Consider the following 19,472-nt stretch of genomic DNA (forward strand, 5'->3'; position numbering starts at 1 on the left):
AAAAAAAGTAGCCCCTCACTGCCCACCCCACTCCCGAGCCCTGTAACTAATCTCTATTCAATCATTCAACAAGTCAGTCTGTCCATTAACTCACTGCCAACAGGCGCCAAATGTCGCCAGTTGGTAAATTCTGGTAAACCGCAAGGCATTCTAACTCTGGATAGGCTTCTCAGTGTTTGGCCAGCCACACAACAGCAGAGGGATTAGGTATTCATAGATGTATGTTGGGGACTCCTAGCTAAGGAGAGAGAGCCCCAGCAGTTTTGGAAGAAAATCTCCTAGTACTGGCGTTACCAGAACTTCTAATCGCACAAACGGCTCCAGTCAGCATCAACACATGCTGCCCCTGACAGAAACTTCCTGTCAGGGCCAACTGTCGAAACGCACCATCGATTGGTTCCCATGCATGTCCACAAAGAGGCTCCTTCTCAGTTACCAAAGCTTCACTAGCCAAGCATAGGCCCCTGCTGGACAGAACAAACCACTGCAGACCTAGCAGCTGGCTAGAAGACAAGGTCACTGCTGACCCAGGAAGGGAAAGCAAATTAACCCTCTGCATTTCAGTAAAGGCCACCACAAGGTATATCCCATATGAACACAAAATACACATCCTGTGGTGCACCCCGATTTTGAAGAGGAAGGGTTCTATGCTATTACAACAAAATAAATGAATTCGTGGCATTCTACCTCGATGCAATTACTTCGAATATTTTCCGATTTTTTTTTATATGGGGTCCCCTCACATGCCGCACCCTTCTCCGTTCACTGCCACCCCAACCACTTGCCACCCCCCACCCTCTTAAGCACCCAACCCTAAATTACCTCTACAAAATTACTTCACCACGAAGTAATTCAAAGTTATTACGACAAAGTACTTCGAAGTAATTTACTACGTTAAAACAACGGGATACCATTAGCAGTATATAGACATTGTAGCACAATAGGACTTGCATGAATGAGTCAATGCAACGTTTCTCCGGCTGCAGTAACTCTCATATGAAGACCGAGAACTACATGTGTACAAGCAAGTGGAACACAAAGCAACACGTTCTATTCAGAATGATCCAATGGGAAATCCCGGTGGGAAGAATTCCATTTGTTCACTCTTAAGCCATGTCTTGTACAGTACCCTTGCCCACACACAGTACCTGCGTGTTAGGAGCTACAGGAGGTGGAGCCAGGGTCGGGGGTGGTCCCATGGTCGGTTTTTCTGTGGGTGGACAGGGCTCCATCGCCTCTTTTCGTTTCGCCTCCTCTTGAGCTGCTCGCTTGGATTCCTAGTTCAGACAAATCACAGGTTATGGTGAGGTCAGAGAATCGGGTGCCGAGAAGCAAACTCTTCTAACCTGGAGACAGGCACATCTGAATATTGGTAGAGTGATCAATCCGTGCATTCATCCATACGCACTACAATGACCCAACAGCAAGCGTCAGCAGACACATCTGCGAGGTGCTTGGCCAATTCCTAGTAAAGATGTAGGAATTTGAAATTGTACCACTGAGGGATAGAGTGGCCCCCAAAGCCAGTTGTGGGATGTTTTACCCATGCAACCGAGCCCTACCACAAAAGAAACTGTGCATTACTGGCATTGAAAACATCATGATGGCCAGAACTCCCCAGAAAATGCACAGGAAAAACATGAAGAATAGGCTGCCACCCATTTTTGCCTATGCTGTGAGCACAGGAGGGCACTGCCTAAAACCACCATTGGCTACACACACAGTAGCCTGAAACCATTGGGAATAGCAAGGCTGATTGCCAAAAGCAACCCAGAGCTGTTGGGAATTCATTTTCTTGATGTCAAAAAGTTGCTAAAATCATGGGGGTGCAGTACCAGCTTTGTCCACAAACCGGCGGTAGCGGTCTAAACTCTGACAGGAGAACTGCTACTTCAGAAGCTAATCAGCCACCTGAGACAGCTGGAATCTTCAAAGGCCCGCTGGTTAATTAAAACTCTTAACCACCTGCTGTTCCCAGAGACAATCTGATTGCATTAACAGGCCAAGAGGCTGGGAAACCTTCTCACCTCAGAGACCCACACAACAGCCCAGGAAATCACAGGTTTCTGTTAATAAAATGCAGAATGGCCCCCTGGTCTGTTGACCTCAGCCTGCTGCACCCAACACAATAGACCCTTGCAATTGAATGGGGTATGTTGATTTTCAGTGTGGACTGTTAACTGAGCCCTGCTTGGAAGGAGAGACATGCGTTTCCTGACTCCCAAGTTTCTGGGGGCGGGCCCAGACACTTTTGTGGAATCATATTGCAGCAAATATATGTTTACGTTAAATGCTTCTAAAATATTGAATTAAGCTCACAAAAATGTGCAATTTGGAGAACCTTAATCTAAGAAATGTACCCACAATTCAAGACTTGATTCAACTTTGTACCATGTTCCGAGGCAAAACTCCGCTATCTATTGATATTACAGACACTGGGTTTGTGCTAGAGACCTAGTAAATTACTGGAATGTGTGTAGGAGTGTGTACATTTGTGTAATTTTTGATACAGATTTAACATTGGTAAACCAACTAAAAACGAAAATAAGTTGTCATTTTTTAATGCAAGCCCCCAGGAAGATCAGAGTTGGGCCAGAATGTACCTTAAGTAATCTGTAATATGTACATGTAATGTCAAACAACTGTGCATCTGGGAAATGTGTAGTTGTGAAAAATGATTTCTAAAGCAAAAGTAAAGGGGCGTTCTTCAATAGATCATAAATGGCTGACATCACTCTGACACTCCATTTCCTTCCCCCAATCAAGGAAGAGAGGAGGAACTGGCCAATGATAAGTTGAGAGGGTTGGGCAGGCAGAATTAGCCGGCCCACCCACTTTCTAAAACACATAAAAAGAGCCCCTGGAAGCCAGATAGGATTTTTTTCTTTTTCACTTTCTGCGGAGCATTTTGACAGACAACTCCACATCCTGATTTCAGACTTCACATCCAGAAACTCCAGGAACTCTAGAACCCAACAGCTGAACTCCTATCAGCAGGCCTTCAAAACCTAGCAACCAAACCAAACTATTCAGACAGCTGGGCTGAGCTGTCTGATTCTGGCTAAAACCCTGTGCCAGAAACAACCAGAAAGCAGAGCTGTACCCGGAACCAGAGACCAGACCGCCATGCAGTGCCAGGAACTTTTGTCACCAGAGATCCATACCGCTGTGCAGCGCCGCTAACAGAGCTGACCCAGATCGCTGTGAGCAGAACCAGGCAGAGATCGTCCGTGGCGAGAGAACCGCCAGGAGTCAAGTCCAACCGGTTCACCCGATCCGTGACAAAGTCGCATTCCTGTCCAAAATCTAGTGTGAGTACCCAGCTAGCACTGTGCCAAAACCAATCTCTTAGTTTAAAATAATCTAATCCAAACTATTTTAACCTATTAGAACTGCCTCCTAGAATCATGTCATTCTGTCATCTTTAAAACTGAAAACTGTCATCTGTCATTCTGAAACTGTGATTTCATTTCTGAAAAACTACCTTCACGAAATCGTTCGCATCTCCGGAACCGTTTGTGCTAGGAGCGGGTTTTAACTGTCAACTTAAAGCTAAGATTCTAAGCTTTCCAATGGACCTAAAACCGACTTGCTACCCCTTATAGTGCCTCCGTAACTGCACTTGACGCACGCGACTAAATTGCCCCGATTTGACATTTGCTTCATTTTAGCCACGGGTAAAAATATTTGTCTTTGCTTCCATCCCTGAAATCTGTTTTCAACCTAATAACCATCCCTGAATCAAGGATAGGGCTGGCCTGAACTGATTCAAAGTATCCATCACCTACCCTGAAACCCCTATGGGGAATTAAAAGCAATTTTAGCACATTTCTCACTTCATTGTCATCACATTCAAAGCATTTTGGGCCTGTATTTAAAACTCCTACCTGTTTTCCTCTAAGCTTGCTAGGGGGGGAACTGAATTATATTTGATTGCATTCCTGAGAACTGTGTGCTTTCCTTCCATCTCTTTACATTGCATAAGGGGGGGGGGTGAATTGCTACCAGGGGGAAAAGCGATTACGTTGTTTTGGTTGAAATCATATCAAGTTTATTTTCTGTACTGCATTTCATCATTGCATTGTCTTTGAAGCCATATGAGCATTCTCAGCTACTTTATCCTCTCTAAATCAACTTCTAAGCCATTATAAAGAGTGTACCACTATAACATTATCCATTGTTGATCAACATCATATTCTCAAGTGTGATATCAAATATTAATTTATTATAAAAGTGTGATATATATTGTTTAATTTTCAAATAAACCTTTTAATTCGCAAAACAAACCTACTTCTTGGCTCAGTGGGGTCAGGGGGATTCTAAGAGAGGGGTGTTATATAAGGGTTGTCATCCAGAGTAAACGAACTGGACATAAAAATATATCAATAAGGGTTTCCCTCAGCATCCCAGACTAGGCATTGATTTAGCTGTAGTGTTGAATTGAATCCGCTTACACAGCCGTTGAATGAGTTAGAAACTATGTGGAGTAGGAAAGTGCATACTGAGCATGGGAGAGACTAATCTAGACAACATGAGAACAAGGGCAAACATGGATAATATAGAGATGCAGCCTTAAAACAGCTGTTTGCGAATCCCTTGATTGCAACGTTCTTGTTTTGACAGCTATGCCATTTGATATTAACCATACGCAAAGTCAGCAATATCGGATCCTTTGGTACTTAGGCTGTCCAGTGCGGTTTAAACTATAAAAATAAAGAGAAGGATCTAATATGTTGTGCCAATTTTCTTTATCTGGTACAAATTCTTATTCCCTCAATTTGTCTGGGTTTGTTGTATTTTCACATTCCCTCAATTTGAAACTTTTTCCTCATTTTCTTAATTTTCTCTGAATTTAATACAATTTCTTGTTCTCTCCAAATTGTCTAGATTTATTACAATTTTTATGAACTCAATTTAATGCGCTCACTCATTTCCTTAGGTTCTCTCTCTTCTCATTGACACAATTTGATGCACTTTCTTATATCCTTTGATTATCTGGATTTATTGTGATTTCTCATTCCCTCCACCTTCCTCAAATGGTGGAAAGATACATATACGTAGTCCTTGTGGGATTCTACCCACTTCCAAATATTTTTCCAATGATTTCAACTCACACCATTTAGAAAGTTCACTTTTATGTGATTTCTCACAACAAGGGCAGCCCAGGGCAGATGAGGGCTATTGTGGATACGGCAAGGCGTAAAACTTTAGTCGCAATAATCAAACAGCAATAGCAGGGCAATAGTCCCAGAATGCGCCAGGAAAAGAACTTCAGTGTGCAGAACAGACATGTACACGCCACGCAACAGCCTTCATGGGAGAACTATTGACAACAGGCAAAGGGCAATTAGAGCAAAATGCCACGCCACCACTTTCTAGGCATGCTCACAGAAGACAGGAGCCACGAGTGTACAGTGCCATGCCACAGATTGCTATCAGCACTCAGACGGAAGGTGTACAGCGTGTGCTTCCATCTTATAGTTACGCTGCTAAGCAACGAGCTGAGGTAAGAGACACAATGTCATGGTATAGATGTTTGGTAACTATCAAAGCCAACAGGTTGGACCAGAGTGCACAACAGCACAATTTCATGCTACAGGTGAATGGGAGCAGAGCTGTATTCAGCAGAGAGCAGAAGGCGCATCTGCAGCAAGCACCCCCGTGCCCCCCATGCAGATTCATTTCACAGCATTGCCCCCGATGCAGATTCATTTCACAGCATTGCCCCCGATGCAGTCTCATTTCACAGCTTTGCCACCAATGAAGATTAATTTCACAGCTTTGCCCCAATGAAGATTAATTTCACAGCTTTGCCCCAATGAAGATTAATTTCACAGCTTTGCCCCCAATGAAGATTCATTTCACAGCTTTGCTCCATTTGCAGATGCGGTCTAATTTTCCCTTGCAGTCAAACATATGTGCAAGACATGAGAGCACAGTCATCTACCATCAATTAACATGTTCCGTTCATTTAAGATCTTTTTGTGAACTGGACAAACTGAGCGCTGCGTTGCTTTCATGCTCAGTAAGTAGCACACAACTCTGAATCGGGCCCGAATTCTTTTTGCAGCAGATTTTCTTTTTTATAAATGTGCAATTCCATTACAAAACGCTCTGTGAATTAGGCTCTCAGTATTTTCTTTAGTCTGATTAATTCGTTTATGATTTATTTATAGTCTATATTAATTTCCATCACAAATCTGAAAAGGCAAACAAATTATGTAATGGAAAATCCATTTTCTTTTTGTACGTTGGATGAAAACCGAGCAAGGTGCGTGCCGCTATGAAACCAGCCTTTGCGTTTGCTGTATGTCATTGACGCGGTCCCAGTTCACCTGCAGCTAAACACTGCTGCTGATCAACACACAATTCCAAGGGAATTAAGGACAAGAAAATCTGTTTCTCTCATAGGGACAGTCATTTTATATTTTTATATTTTGAATGACAAAAATGTTATCCACTTATGTTGGTGTGGCATTGCATGTAGATGTGTTCTGAAGCAACACAGGTCATGTTTAATTCAAGAAACAGGAAAAGCAATCTAAAACTAGACAAAACCCTTTAACTGGGTTACAACCATTGTAACTGGATTCAAGCAAGATGGGACCAAAGCTTGCACATATTTAAACAGTAAAACATATTCAAATTAGGGACAGAAGGTCCAGGATCATCATGTAGATCATTCTCAAAAAATGTACACTCCAAAGTAATGTTGGTAGTGTCCAGGTTCAAAGAGTGCGCAACGTGTTTCGGGAGAGAATTCCCTTCATCAGGAAAGATATGTCAAACTATCAGACAAGATAGGAAAACATCCTTAAGGACAGGATATCAATGAGATGTCTTTGTACAAATAATATTTGAATATTTACATTATAAAGTGTTCAAGTCAACTTAAAGGAATAGTGCGCTCAAAAATATTATTGTCCAAAAGATGGGCAATAATCAAAAACATGCATTAAACATTTTAAAGAAAGTTCCTATGTAAACTTTTGAGCAAACGAGGCTCAAAGCGTTTACATGGGAGCATCCATTTTACCATTTCAGGCAGCCTCCTCAGCTCATGTTAAGCTCTGCCATGGCAGCACTAAACAAGCGGCAAAAGCCCCCTACTGGGAGCTTTTGTTTACTACAGCCAGAGAAGAGCTGTACATGGAGGAGGCTGCCTTCATTTTACGTTTTTTTTGTAAATGCTGTGTTTTTCTTTCTACGTTTCACAGGCTCTGGGAAACGCAGAAAGAAAACTGCAGCATTTATAAATACAACCACGTTGTATTTATGTTTGTTGTGGCTTCAGCTTTGAGTCTCCTGGGATACCCCGGTTTGGTGAGGAGACTCAAAGCTGAAGCCACAGCAAACATGAATACGTTATAAATGCTGCGGTTTTCTTTCTAAGCTAGAAAGAAAACCGCAGCCTTTATTTTGCAGTGCTTTGAAAAAATAATGAAATTTAAAGCACTTATCAGCAGCAGCTTGTGTTAATCTCTGCTCTCCGGCAATTAAGAAGCAAAAGCCACCTGCTGGTAGCTTTTGTTTATTACAGCTGGCTGGCTTTTGCTTCACTAGTGCTGCAAAGGCAGAGATTAACACAAGCACAGGAGGCTCATCCATTTGACAATGTGTATGCCTTGTAGTGCTTGAAATGTGTGATTTTGAGCCTCGTTTGCTCAAAAGTTTACATACGAAGTTTCTTAATAAATATTTTTTATATATATTTATCATGGCGCATCTTTTGAGCCAATACAATTTTTGAGTGCACTATTCCTTTAAGGTATTCAACAAAATACAGGACAAAGAGACATGTTTTGAGAATCATCTATAAGATTATCCTGGACCTTTCTTTTCATAATTTGAATATTTACTACCGTTTAAATATATACAAGTTGTGTTCCTATGTTGCTTGAATTGAGTTGCAAATGGTCTAACCCAGTTATATAGTGTTCAGGGGACGGGGGTTTCTCTAGTGTGAGATCCTTTTCCTGTTTCTTACATTTACAATCGTTGCCCGGAAGTTGCTTTGCTGCTCTGCACCCAAATACAATTTAATTTATAAAATTGATCTAATATTGCATCTTTGTATTTCCATGTTTAAAACAATACCCGACTGAAGGCGTCTTTTGTGGGACTATTTTAGCTTGCTGCATTTTCGGTCCAGTTGAAATTGTTTGCGTTTAAGTAAGTATATTAAAATAATTAGTATGGTGACGAACCAGAAGGATGACCACGGACACGGTATTTATAATGCACCTATACACAATGTGTTGAGGCTCACGATCTTAATGTAGCCCACATGCGGGGGTTGGGGGAAGAGGGAGGTGAAGGAAGAAAGCTTTTGGTCCCTGGAGCAAGACATGTTAAATCAAGTGACATGTTTCCTGAACTGCTTCAGTTCCCCTACAGTTGAACACTGAAAACAAGCGAAAACATTAAAATAGTTCACTTTTTGCCTTTAAGTATTTTATCTTCCCTGATACCTGTGTATAGTGAAACATCATGCCTTGGTCGGCAGATTTGGACAGGCACATTCATTTCTTTGCTAACTGGCACCGTTCTTCCAATGTATTTGACCGACTTCAATCCCGCTGTGCATTTGCACGCCAATATGGTGCATGGCCCCACTGTCGAGTCTCCCCCTTTAAGGACCTTCAAAATTCCTGCGGGGGGTCGAAAGATTCATTTTGAATCCCAAAGCACGGCACAGAAAGGAAGCAGTGCAGGAGATGCTTGGCAATCAAAAACGCATGTAGCGCCACCCCCAAAGGTACATCAATGAAGCGCTGCATGAGAAGTGAAGGGAAGACCCAGTCTAGCGCGGGAAGACTCAACCCACTCTCGAGACTCCGCTATGTCAGGCAGCTCAGTGGGTTAATGAGCTGCAGGGCCTGGTGATTAATATACAATATTAATTGAATCCATTCAGACTAGAAGAACAAACAAGGAGTAGCACATTTGTTTGGTAACTGTGGAACATTTACAAAACTTTGGACACCAACTATTTGTCAGTGCTTGCGTACACTTGTTATTTTGTGAAATTAGTATCATTAGGTATCAACCTCTAAGCGGCTGTCTTTTTGCATCATATAGGTACGCATTTTAGCGAGCTCTCAAATTTCCCTTTACCATGTGTGGGAAGGCAGTCCCTTCGTTTTCTCGTTCGGACTGGAGCGCTCTGATTTTGTCACAGGTATTTGTAAAGACTTCTCAGTGTGATTGGTCCTGGGCCTCACATACACGCTGTCTGACAGTCTGGGTTACTAAGCCAATTATTGGCCATCATCTTGCACTCAGGGACACGTCTTGGGTTTTTGCTCATCTTTTTTAGACCGAGATTGGCCGCAGTTTCACAACCTTCAATCATAAATTAGTCTCTCCATTTCTCCCACACCATTTCCAACACCTCCACCCCCAACCATTACCCTCCCCACCCCAAACCCCAGCCCCACTTCCCTGAAGCTGCCTCACCGCCTGCCGACAGCAGCACTCGCTGTTCTGGCCCAGCACCTCCACGGCAAATGCCACCACCATGGAAAGGGAGAAGGTACTACATGTCGCTCCCTCCCTCCTACGTCCATGGTGGCCATTTTAGTTTGTATTATTTGTTTAAGTTGTAAACAGCAACTATACTGCTTCACAACTTAAAAATTATTTTTAAAAATTGGCATGCCTGAAAGCATGTCGGGGTACTAATGGCAATACACCCCACCTTGGGAGGGCATTACTGTCCAGTTAGTGTCCTGGCCCAGAGTTACAGGGCACAGGCCCAACCGAATATCGCTTAAGTAGAAGATTAAATGTTGGCAGGCCATTGTAGACAATAGATCTGAAGTAGTCCTTAATCACTCTTCCAAAGCTTGTTATTTCTCAGTCAACATCCCCCATCAAATGTTCAGTGTCTGCCATAGCCCACATTCCACCAGGAAAACGCCCTCTGCAAGGATCTGAGCACCTTCTCCAATTCCATGCTACCAAGATCCCAATCTCCTCACTCCGCTTTTCCTGTCTCTTCTACTGCTCCTCTATAATTTTCGGTCTTCCCTCATCTCAGCTTGCCCCTCTTAAATCTATATACCACTCTGCCATTCGAACCCTCTGTCTCCTTACCTCCCGCGACTCCATTTCCTCTTCGCTCTCTTGACTAGGCTGGCTACCTTTCCACCTACAGCTAAAATTCCACTTTCTCTGCCCGGTTTTCAAATCCCTTCACGGTCTTGCCCCTCCTTATCTCTCCTCCCTTCTCTCCTTCTACTCCCCCTCTCGCTCCCTTCGTTCTGCTGACCACTTCCTGCTCTCTGTACCTCCTTCCCCTTGCGCTTCCTCCCGGTTCCGCTCTTTTCAACTTCTTGCTCCTCTGCAATGGAACTCTCTCCCCCTCTCAATCCGCTCTTCCACTACCCTCATCTCATTTTTGCACTTCCCTTAAATCCTTCCTCCTCCATTCCCCACCTTGAAGCCCCCCTTGCCCTCTCTACTCCCCCCCCGTCTTTCCCCTCTTCTAATCCCTCCCCTCCCTTTCCACCTTCCCCTTTTCTATTTTACACTCTCGCCCTTCCTTCTACTCTCACTCAATCCTTCCCTGCCCCTCCCTTCACTCTCCTGTTCGCACTCCACTTCTCCCCCCTCTCAGTAAATTGCTCTTTGCACTGTTTTGTTGTTGAATGATTCAAGTTGCCACTATGCTCACATTGTTATTTGTTATTACGCTGTATTTTGTTGTTCCATTGTACAGCTCCTTGGTGTAAAGTGCTCTATAAATCAATCAACTGTTTGCTTCTGTTTTATTCACCCGTTTTGCTGATGTAGCCATAGCTCAGGGGAAGCGAAGCGTGTTGGTCTTGGAAGCAAGACAACGCAGAGCAACACAGGTTTGAATCCTGGTCCTGCACTTAAGAGACTTGTCTCAGTATTAAGCAGGTTTCGAAAAGATTAATTATAATGGCATTACATACATGTGGGAGGGAGCCGCAGTAGGTGTTATTGCCCCTTACCTTTATTGTGCAGCCTCGGCTTTGCATCAGGGTCATAACTTGGGAGGAGGGCGATTATTAACTGATAAGACCGAATCCGGCGGCCCGGATCAGGTGGTTATGCCCCGGGGCCATACCGATGGGGCCCGGTGCGGTTGCACCGGATCCGGGCTGCTGGATCGAATGTTATTCTATTAGCACCCCAGGATTTAAATCCAGAAACCAGGGGTGCCAAGAGTAATATATTTTATTTCAATCAACGGGACGCCTCGCATCGTCCCGTTTATTGAAACGAAATACTTAGTTAAGATGGTCACCATGGATCTGGAAGGCGGGGCTCCATACAGAGCACCTCTTCCATTTCCATGTTGGCCTAGGAGGCTGGAATGAGGGTTGGAGGGGACTGGAAACCCGAGGAGAGGGACGATGGCGGCGAAAGCAGCCATCAAGTTACTTGGAATGTAAGCTTGGATTGTGGGATTCTGCCCACAATCCGAGCAGCCCGATTGGTTGGCTTCCCCGCCCCGGGTGCTCGGATCAGTTACAGCCCTCTCCCCAGCATGGAATGACGCCATGTGCTCACTTCAAGCAACACTGTGATCCTTGGCAAGACACTCACCTGACCACCGAGTACTTGGAAACAGACTGAACATCAATATTCAATGTCACATACTCGGAGGCATTCAAACTGGCTACATTTGCACACGTCACTGACAACAGTGACAAGTCTTCAACGGTTTTTCTAAGCGTTTCAGCTCATGAAGTCATCGACCCATGGAAAATATTCATAAAAAACTCGACTTTTACCTGAAGTGAACGTCTGCACAGTGAGCCAGTGTGTGTGCAGTGTCACGCGTCCTGCCCCCTTGGGCAGACAGGGCAGACATCCAGGGCATAAGCCTCACAGGAACGGGCTCTGCCACCTGCCTCGCGCCAGTCTGCGCCCAGCCTCTACCGTGGAGCAGGCTGCAGCATTACGTTCGCCAGACGCGACCCTCCTCGCGCGCGGCCACAACCCATAGCAGCGCATGCTCTACTCTGTGGCAGCTCGAAGGGTGTTTTTTTTTTTCTTTTTCCTGGAGGAAGTACATTTAGATGTTCCCTCCGTTAATCACGTGGTAAAAGTGCTGATGAACCAAAACAAGACCTTGGCGCGGAGACGGGGATTGCAAAAGAGGAAGCCGTCTGAAAGAAGCCTCCAGAGACCGCCCTGTGGAGGGCGGGTAGAGGAGCTGGTGTGGCTGCTTTCGTCTCGAGGTGGGGGACAGGCCCCACTGGGGCGTTCCAATAGTCGGCAGAGGTGCACCGAGGTGTATGCGCACCCGTGTGTCAGCAGCGGGGCTGCGGTTCAAGCTGGAGATGCTTCATTGGAGGGGTGTGTGTGTGGATCCCAGTCAGTCAATAGGACGGGTCCTGGAGGTCCGCATTGAAGCGCAATGGAAGATGTGTGTGTGGTTCTCCACAATGTAATAACGAGGCGGCTTTGCAGGGTGAGAATTGCGTGTATTGGCAGAATATTGTGGGAGTCTTAGAACAAGTATGGCACAGGTGATTTAAACATGTATTGGGGTGCATCGATAGAGCTATGTGCTGGTCTCGGAACCCGATTGGACAGGGATGGTACAGGAAAGAACGGATGTGCACAAGGTAGACACGTCTTGAGGCGCAGGACTGCAATAGCACGAGCCTAAGCTGAGCGACTTGTGGGTTGTAGTAAACTAATAGCACAGGCTTACGGAGGGAGACACTCAAGGGCACCGACAGATATTTTTTTGTTGATTAAAGTAGTGTCATGAAAATGAGTAGTGCAGGCCAAGAATGAAGGGCATTGTTGGAACAGCAAGGAGTACTTGGGTTGAGGCGCACTGGCAGAGCTGCGTGTGCGGCCTAGTGCTGGAATAACAGAGGCTGCTGTGTTGAGGTACATTAGCAGAGATCACCACAGGCACCAGTACTTGCATAACAGTGCCTGCTGCAGGAACGGATTGGGGTACATTGTTCAAGCTCCCCACTTTCGCTTTGTAGCTTCCCTTGTAGTTACCATCCCCACCCTCGCCCCACGGACCCACTGTGTATGAAAGAAGGCCCCCCAAGCCATTACAAGTCTTACCCGGGCCTTCAGAAGCCGCTCCTTCTCTGCCAATGCCTCCCTCAGCCGGCGCTCCATCTCTGCGATATTGGGAACCAGATTTTCTTGGCTGGAATAGAGAGTGCAATGTGCAAGGGCCATGAATACAGAGAAAGCACCCAACTGATGCCCTGCAGGTGCTCGAGATAGATGCACAGGCAATGCAAGCAGTAGGAACTACAGTTCAGAACACATCAGTTTTGTAGCATCAGCTTGAGTGTCATACCCAACACTGGGTACATGCCCAACACTAGGTACATGCCGCGTTTACCGCTCGCCACATGCAAGGGCTGAGATCTGTCCTCACCTGCAAGGCAGTCGGGGGATACTCATGGTGGTGGTCTTGTTGGCGGATCCGTTGGGTAAGCGGCCATTGGAGACCCCATTCACTAGCTGATAAAGGGGGTTTTGGAGCCGGGCTGCATTCAGAGATGGGCTACCCATAAGTCCCCGGGCACCAACGATGCTCCCCAATGTTGCCAACTGGAAGGTAATAATCCCATTCTGGCCTGAAAGAGAGCATCAGAAGAGTGGTTAATAGGTGGCATGTGGGCATCACAGAAAACATCGAGACACTGTGGGGCATTGTAAGGGATGCTCAGATCGGTCATGTAGTGCTGCAGGCTGGGCACGGTGGAGTTTTGTGGGCATTGCTACGGCCATTGAACACCCACTTGGGCATTACAAAACGCAAGCAGAGTAGCCATGTGGGCATCACAAAAGATGTGAAGATCCACCAGGTGTGGATTACAGGCGACGTGCAGCACACTCAAATGGGCATCACAGTGGCAATGTCAGCGATGCAACTGACTTTTTTCTTAGTTGAGCATGCAGCAATATCAGTTTCGCACATCCCCCAGAAATGGCTCATGCCAGTTTCTCCCTCAAACGGCCATGTCAATTTCAATAGTGTAATGCCAGTCTTGTGCCAGTTAAGCAGATTGTTCTACTAGTTTCCAGATTGTTCCCCAAATACCGTGCCCGTTTCAGTGCCATGCCAGTGTAGTCCCAGTTCAGCACACTGTCCTGCTCTAAACTCCCTTCCAGAAATGGTCCATGCCCGTTTCACACTGCCCCCAGAAACCTACCATTTGATTTTCAACCGTACAATACCAGCATTGCCAATTGTTCTTGTTTCCAAGTTTCATACAAAAAAAGACCATGCTCTCACAAAATGACTGCCTGGTTAAATGATGCCATGCCAGAATTGATCAGTTAAGCAGATTGTCATTTCGGTTTCCGTGATGCTCCAGGAAAGGTCCATGCCACCATACAATAGCAGTGCCACCTTACACAGCATGCCAGCCTCTCGATTTAATCATGTTATTTTGAATTTACATTGGTCAAAGAACAGTGCCGATATAGTTTAAAACCAGGTCATACCAGCTTTCCCAGTTAAACAAACAATCGTGCTGGTTCATACATGGCCACCCAAAAAAGGACATGCTAGTTTCTCCAATGCCAGGATAGTGTCGCCTGAGTAGTCCCAGAAAATTACGATAGTATTATCCACAGTGCCAAGTCAGTGACCCTAGTTCAGCACATTATGTTGACTTCTAGCTTAACACTACCCACAAAAATTCCATGCTATTTTCCAATGCCCAAGAAAATGACTATACCAGTCGACGTTTCTATACCAGTGTTGCCCCAACTAAGCAGATTTTGTTATGCATTTATTTTGACATTTATAGCAGCACACCAAAACCTCAGGCATCAGGGCGCTAGTTACACAGGTGTAGGTGATACGCAGGCATTTCAGACCGAACATGCAGCGAAGCAAAGCATTCTTTGGCAGGTGATGGCACACAGTGCAGGCCCAGAGGTGGGAACCTCCTGTGCGAAGAACAACGTTTTAAGGTTCTTGCGGAATACCCAGTACGACTGTTCAACTCTGGGAGGTGGAGGGAAAGGGCATTCCTGTTCCCAGAAGCGATCACCGGAAAGTACCCCCACCCCCAGATCCTGTCACAGTAGTTTCCAGATTGCACAAAGAAAATAACCAGCCTAGTTTCAATAGTGCTAGTTTCCAGTTCAACTAGGTTTCCAGAAAATAACAATGCCAGTTTCAACAGTGCCATGCCAGTGATGCCCCATTAAAACAGATTGCTACCACTCGAGCCACACTGCCCCCGAGAAAACAGCCAATCGCTCAGAAAATGATCATATGTAATGGAAGTCATGGAAGAGCGGTTGCAGTAAAGCTCATTGTCATGCTGGTTTCCCTATTGCCCACAACCAATGACGTGTCCCCAGAAAACTGCATTACCATGTTCACAAATGCCAAGCAAGTAATTCACCAGTTTAGCAGTCATGATGCGTCATCGAAAATGCCCCCAGAAAATTGTGATGCCAGATTCAACAATAACCAAAATGTTATGATAGGTGGAAGCTTATGAATGCATCTAAACCACTGGCATTGATCTGGGAAATCGTCTGCATCAGAGCTTGTAATGGCCCTTCCGTGCCATTGCAGAAGGGTACCCGCCATATATGCAGATCAGTCTGGTAGGGACAGCAACGGGAGCAGTCCGGCTAAAACTGCCGGGCCACGTCCTCTCGGCACAGGAGCACAGGCAACCCCGGACATGCCTCAGACCTTTACGGGCGACAAAATGTTGGTGTGGACCGTTGCCTAGAACAATGCAGGTGGTTCAGAATAATTCTAAACCGTCCACCCAACACATTCCTTGGTTATAGCCAGATTCAAGAATGCCATGCCAGGGTGCCCCCAGGTAAGCCAAAGGTTGTTCTATGCGTTTCCACTGAAACAGCATCAAACTAAATCATGGTAGTGAAAAGAACAAAGAAATGCCATGGCTCCAGGGGGAGTGGAGTCTTTATGAAAGAGGGAGCAGCGATTGGGCGGAAGCCATGCGATTGTGCGTGTTTGTATTGAGAAGCATGCTACACAAGGCTGACATCCAACAAGGCTAGGTTCCAGCTCTCCTGCAGTACCAAAGTTACCCCAAATAACTCGAAATAACAGATGCAAATGATGCATAAAACAGGGGTCAGTCTGCATTGCCCCAATGAGCGCCTCTACCCCTCCACTACCTGGTTCGCTTCCTGCTCATACAGCATTTTGAGCCATTTTAAAGCCCTCTTCCAATTGGCTATTCTACGCTGTGATGTGCTCATGTACATCATTTCTGATCAAAATGCTTGCCTTTTGTCTAAACAAATAATCCAGTATTCCCTTATCAGCCCTCCAGTTACGATACTTGACGTCTAGTAACTATTCGTCTTTTCGTTGCCCTGCACATGGACAGCCTGGGTCTTACCCTCAGCATATGGTCTCGGACAACCTACGTCAAAGAAACACAGGAGGGGAATTGTGCAAAGTTCTGTGCTCTGCACCCACAACACATTTTGACTGACTTCGTCAAGCCCACTGGGGCTTCACAATGGTAACCACTGGGGCAGCCAATGGTCGGATCTAGGGATGTGGGAACCTATGTCAAGCAGCTCTACGCTAAGAACACCAGGGCAGGTTGGCATTTGGTGCCCTGGGGAGAGCACCTTCTAATGAATCCCTGAGCACCTAGGACAATTAACTCCCTGGCAGAACTCGCTACCCGCCCACCTACTCCCCATTCCCAACTCTCCACTCAGATATGCAAATACATGGATTGATTTTGTAGGAGAGAAAGCTGAAAAGGTCAGACTTCAGACACTGGGGAGGGTAAGGAGGTCACTGTCCGTTCAGAGCAGTCGTGGAATGTACTAGAAACTGCCCTGATGGGAAATGCATGTTACTACATTAGCACACTGGGCGGGGGAAGTCAGCCAATCAGGTAGCTAGAAACACAGGCTGACGCTAATCCCTCCTCCGAATCCCACTTACCTGTTACTGTGGAAGCGAGTCCCCCCACCGCAGCTGCTGCTGCTGCTCCTGTCCCAGTCCTGGCCACCATGGAAATGGAAGAGGGACTCCATACAGAGCCTCGCCTTCCTATTCCAGCGTGGCCATGTTGGTAGAGTATTTTCTCTCCATGAACGGGACGCCGCGAGGCGTTCCGTGCATGAAAAGAAAATACTTTCTTTTTTTAAATGTTAAAACCATTAGCACCTGCCAAATATGCTAAACGGGTGCTAATGGCGATATGCCCCTCAGTGGCTGGGCCCACACTGTGGGTATCGGCCCGCCACCCTCGTAAACCGTCCCTCGCTCCGCTCAGGCCCTTAACTTGGGCGGCAGGCTGTTACCCACAGGGTGGGCCTACCACCTCGGGCATATCGCCTCAATAAGTCTTTTTCGGCATGTGCATTGATTGGATGGCATACGCCAATGATTTTCTTCTTTTGGATAGAACCAAAATTGGACTCCAAAGGCTACTTCGAGCTTTTGAAAAATGTATAGATGCTCTTAAACTTAAAATCAATCCATCTAAAACGGTTATCGTCCGGTTTGGTAAATATAATAAAAGATAATGCTTTTTCTTGGGTCTGTGAAGGAAAGAGGATTAAGGCACAACCATTGTTTAAGTATTTGGGCTTTTATTTCTCTGGGCTGGATTCCACTAATCTGATAAAAAAGTCAGCTGAACTTGAAAGCAGAAATAGCCATTAGACAATTGAGGGCCATAGATAATACATTTGGAAAGTTCTCTTTGGTCCCGTTGAGGGAATTCTACAATAAAAAAAAGTTGTTCCACGTTTAACTTATGGAATTGAACTATTCCCTAATGGGTTACATGTACATCTGACCAGTATTGAAGCAAACATTTGGAGAGCTGTGTTGTGGTTCCTTCCCAAATGTATTCCTCTAGACCTAATAAGATATGAATTGGGTTTGCAATCGCTTTCTTCCTATGCAAACTGGAAGAGATTATGCCTTTGGAAAAAATGTAAATCATTGGATGAAACCTTGTACGCCTGTGCCTATCGTGAATTACTGAATCCTTTCATGTGTGTGCTTAAAGCTGAAACTGAGACCTGTCTGAAAGAATTAGGTTTATCTAGGGTCTCGCAATGTAACAAGCCGGTAAAAGTAAAAATCAGCCTTATGGGCTTTGATTGGCAAAGAACCACAGGAAAAATTTTAGAATCTAAACTTTATAAATCTTCCTGTTCCATTTGGAAATGGCAGCCTGTCATGGAAGGCTATTTGATCCAATATCCGTGTAAACAGCTGCGTAATGATTTTATGCGTTTTCGCTTCAATGTTGTATCTACTAACTAAATAAAATGTATTAGAAATCGTTCTTCAGAAGGCAGACCATGGTGCCGATTCTGTAATATTTCTGGTGTAGTAGAAACCTTGCAACACATTTTACTGGTATGCCCTCACTTGAAGGCTCAAAGGCTAGAATATTTTGCGAAATTTGTAATCTCAACCAATGAAGTAAATAGAGACTTCATATGGTATTGAATGTTACACGATAATTGTATAAGTTTAAAAATTTGTGTAACAACTTTTTAAAGAAATGTTTGTGACTTGAGTTAATGAAGGCAAAGATTTTAGACATAGGAATTAGCTATTGATCTTAAAAGTTTATTGTAGGAAAATTGGAATTTGTTGAAAAAGTTAAAATGTAATTCTGTACTATGAGCAATATGCAATACGATTGTGACCTGGAAATTCCTTTACAAAATATGTAAATTTCTGATTGCTTTATTTATACAGCTTGCTTTTTCTGTATTTCCTTACTTTTAACGATATTTGATACTTTGTGATTTTGTAAAGGTTTGTAATAAACCAAAACAATAAAAAAAAAGAATTATAAAAAAAAGTCTTTTTCCTTTGCTAGATCAGACCTTAGTTTGATCCACTGCTTTTCATTACACACAGGCACACACACATCACCTATAAAATCATTCCCCTCCACCTCAACTCATCACGTCTACCCAATGTGTCTATTTTGTGCGTCCTCTGCAGATTACTACGGACCTCCCTCACTTTCACGCTTTTTCCTTTTCTCTTCCAAAGACTGTCGACTGTACCCCGGGCAGGGCACAATACGCCAATTTCTCACTCAAGGTCACGGCACTGCAGTATCAAAGCTTCATAACATAACCTACTTCCATGGGCACGGTGCCTGACTATTTTGACAGAGGAAATGAGCACAATACCAAGAGTGCATTGCATGCTCAGAATGAATGAACGTTTGTACCAAGAGTGCATTGCATGCTCAGAATGAATGAACGTTGTGTGTACCAAGAGTGCATTGCATGCTCAGAATGAATGAACGAACGAACGAACGAACGAACGAACGAACGAACGAACGAACGAACGTGGTGTGTACCAAGAGTGCATTGCATGCTCAGAATGAACGTTTGTACCAAGAGTGCATTGCATGCTCAGAATGAATGAACATTGTGTGTACCAAGAGTGCATTGCATGCTCAGAATGAATGAACGTGTGTACCAAGAGTGCATTGCAT

At 44.9% G+C, this 19,472-nt stretch overlaps 1 protein-coding gene across 7 annotated transcripts in view; it reads right to left on the reverse strand.

Annotated features, from left to right (window-relative positions):
* The window catches only part of PHLDB3 (pleckstrin homology like domain family B member 3), a 248,793-nt gene that overhangs the window by 5,923 nt on the left and 223,398 nt on the right, over positions 1–19,472 (reverse strand). For all 7 annotated transcript variants that reach the window (XM_069640851.1, XM_069640849.1, XM_069640850.1 and 4 more), the window contains 3 exons: positions 13,397–13,598; positions 13,072–13,159; positions 1,149–1,277 (listed from right to left, as the gene is read on the reverse strand). In XM_069640851.1, coding sequence (XP_069496952.1) covers positions 1,149–1,277; positions 13,072–13,159; positions 13,397–13,598 — 419 coding nt within the window. The remainder of the gene's footprint in view (positions 1–1,148; positions 1,278–13,071; positions 13,160–13,396; positions 13,599–19,472) is intronic.

The sequence above is a fragment of the Ambystoma mexicanum genome, chromosome 1q, assembly GCF_040938575.1.
Source record: "Ambystoma mexicanum isolate Mex_15411 chromosome 1q, UKY_AmexF1_1, whole genome shotgun sequence".
Lineage (NCBI taxonomy): Eukaryota > Metazoa > Chordata > Amphibia > Caudata > Ambystomatidae > Ambystoma > Ambystoma mexicanum.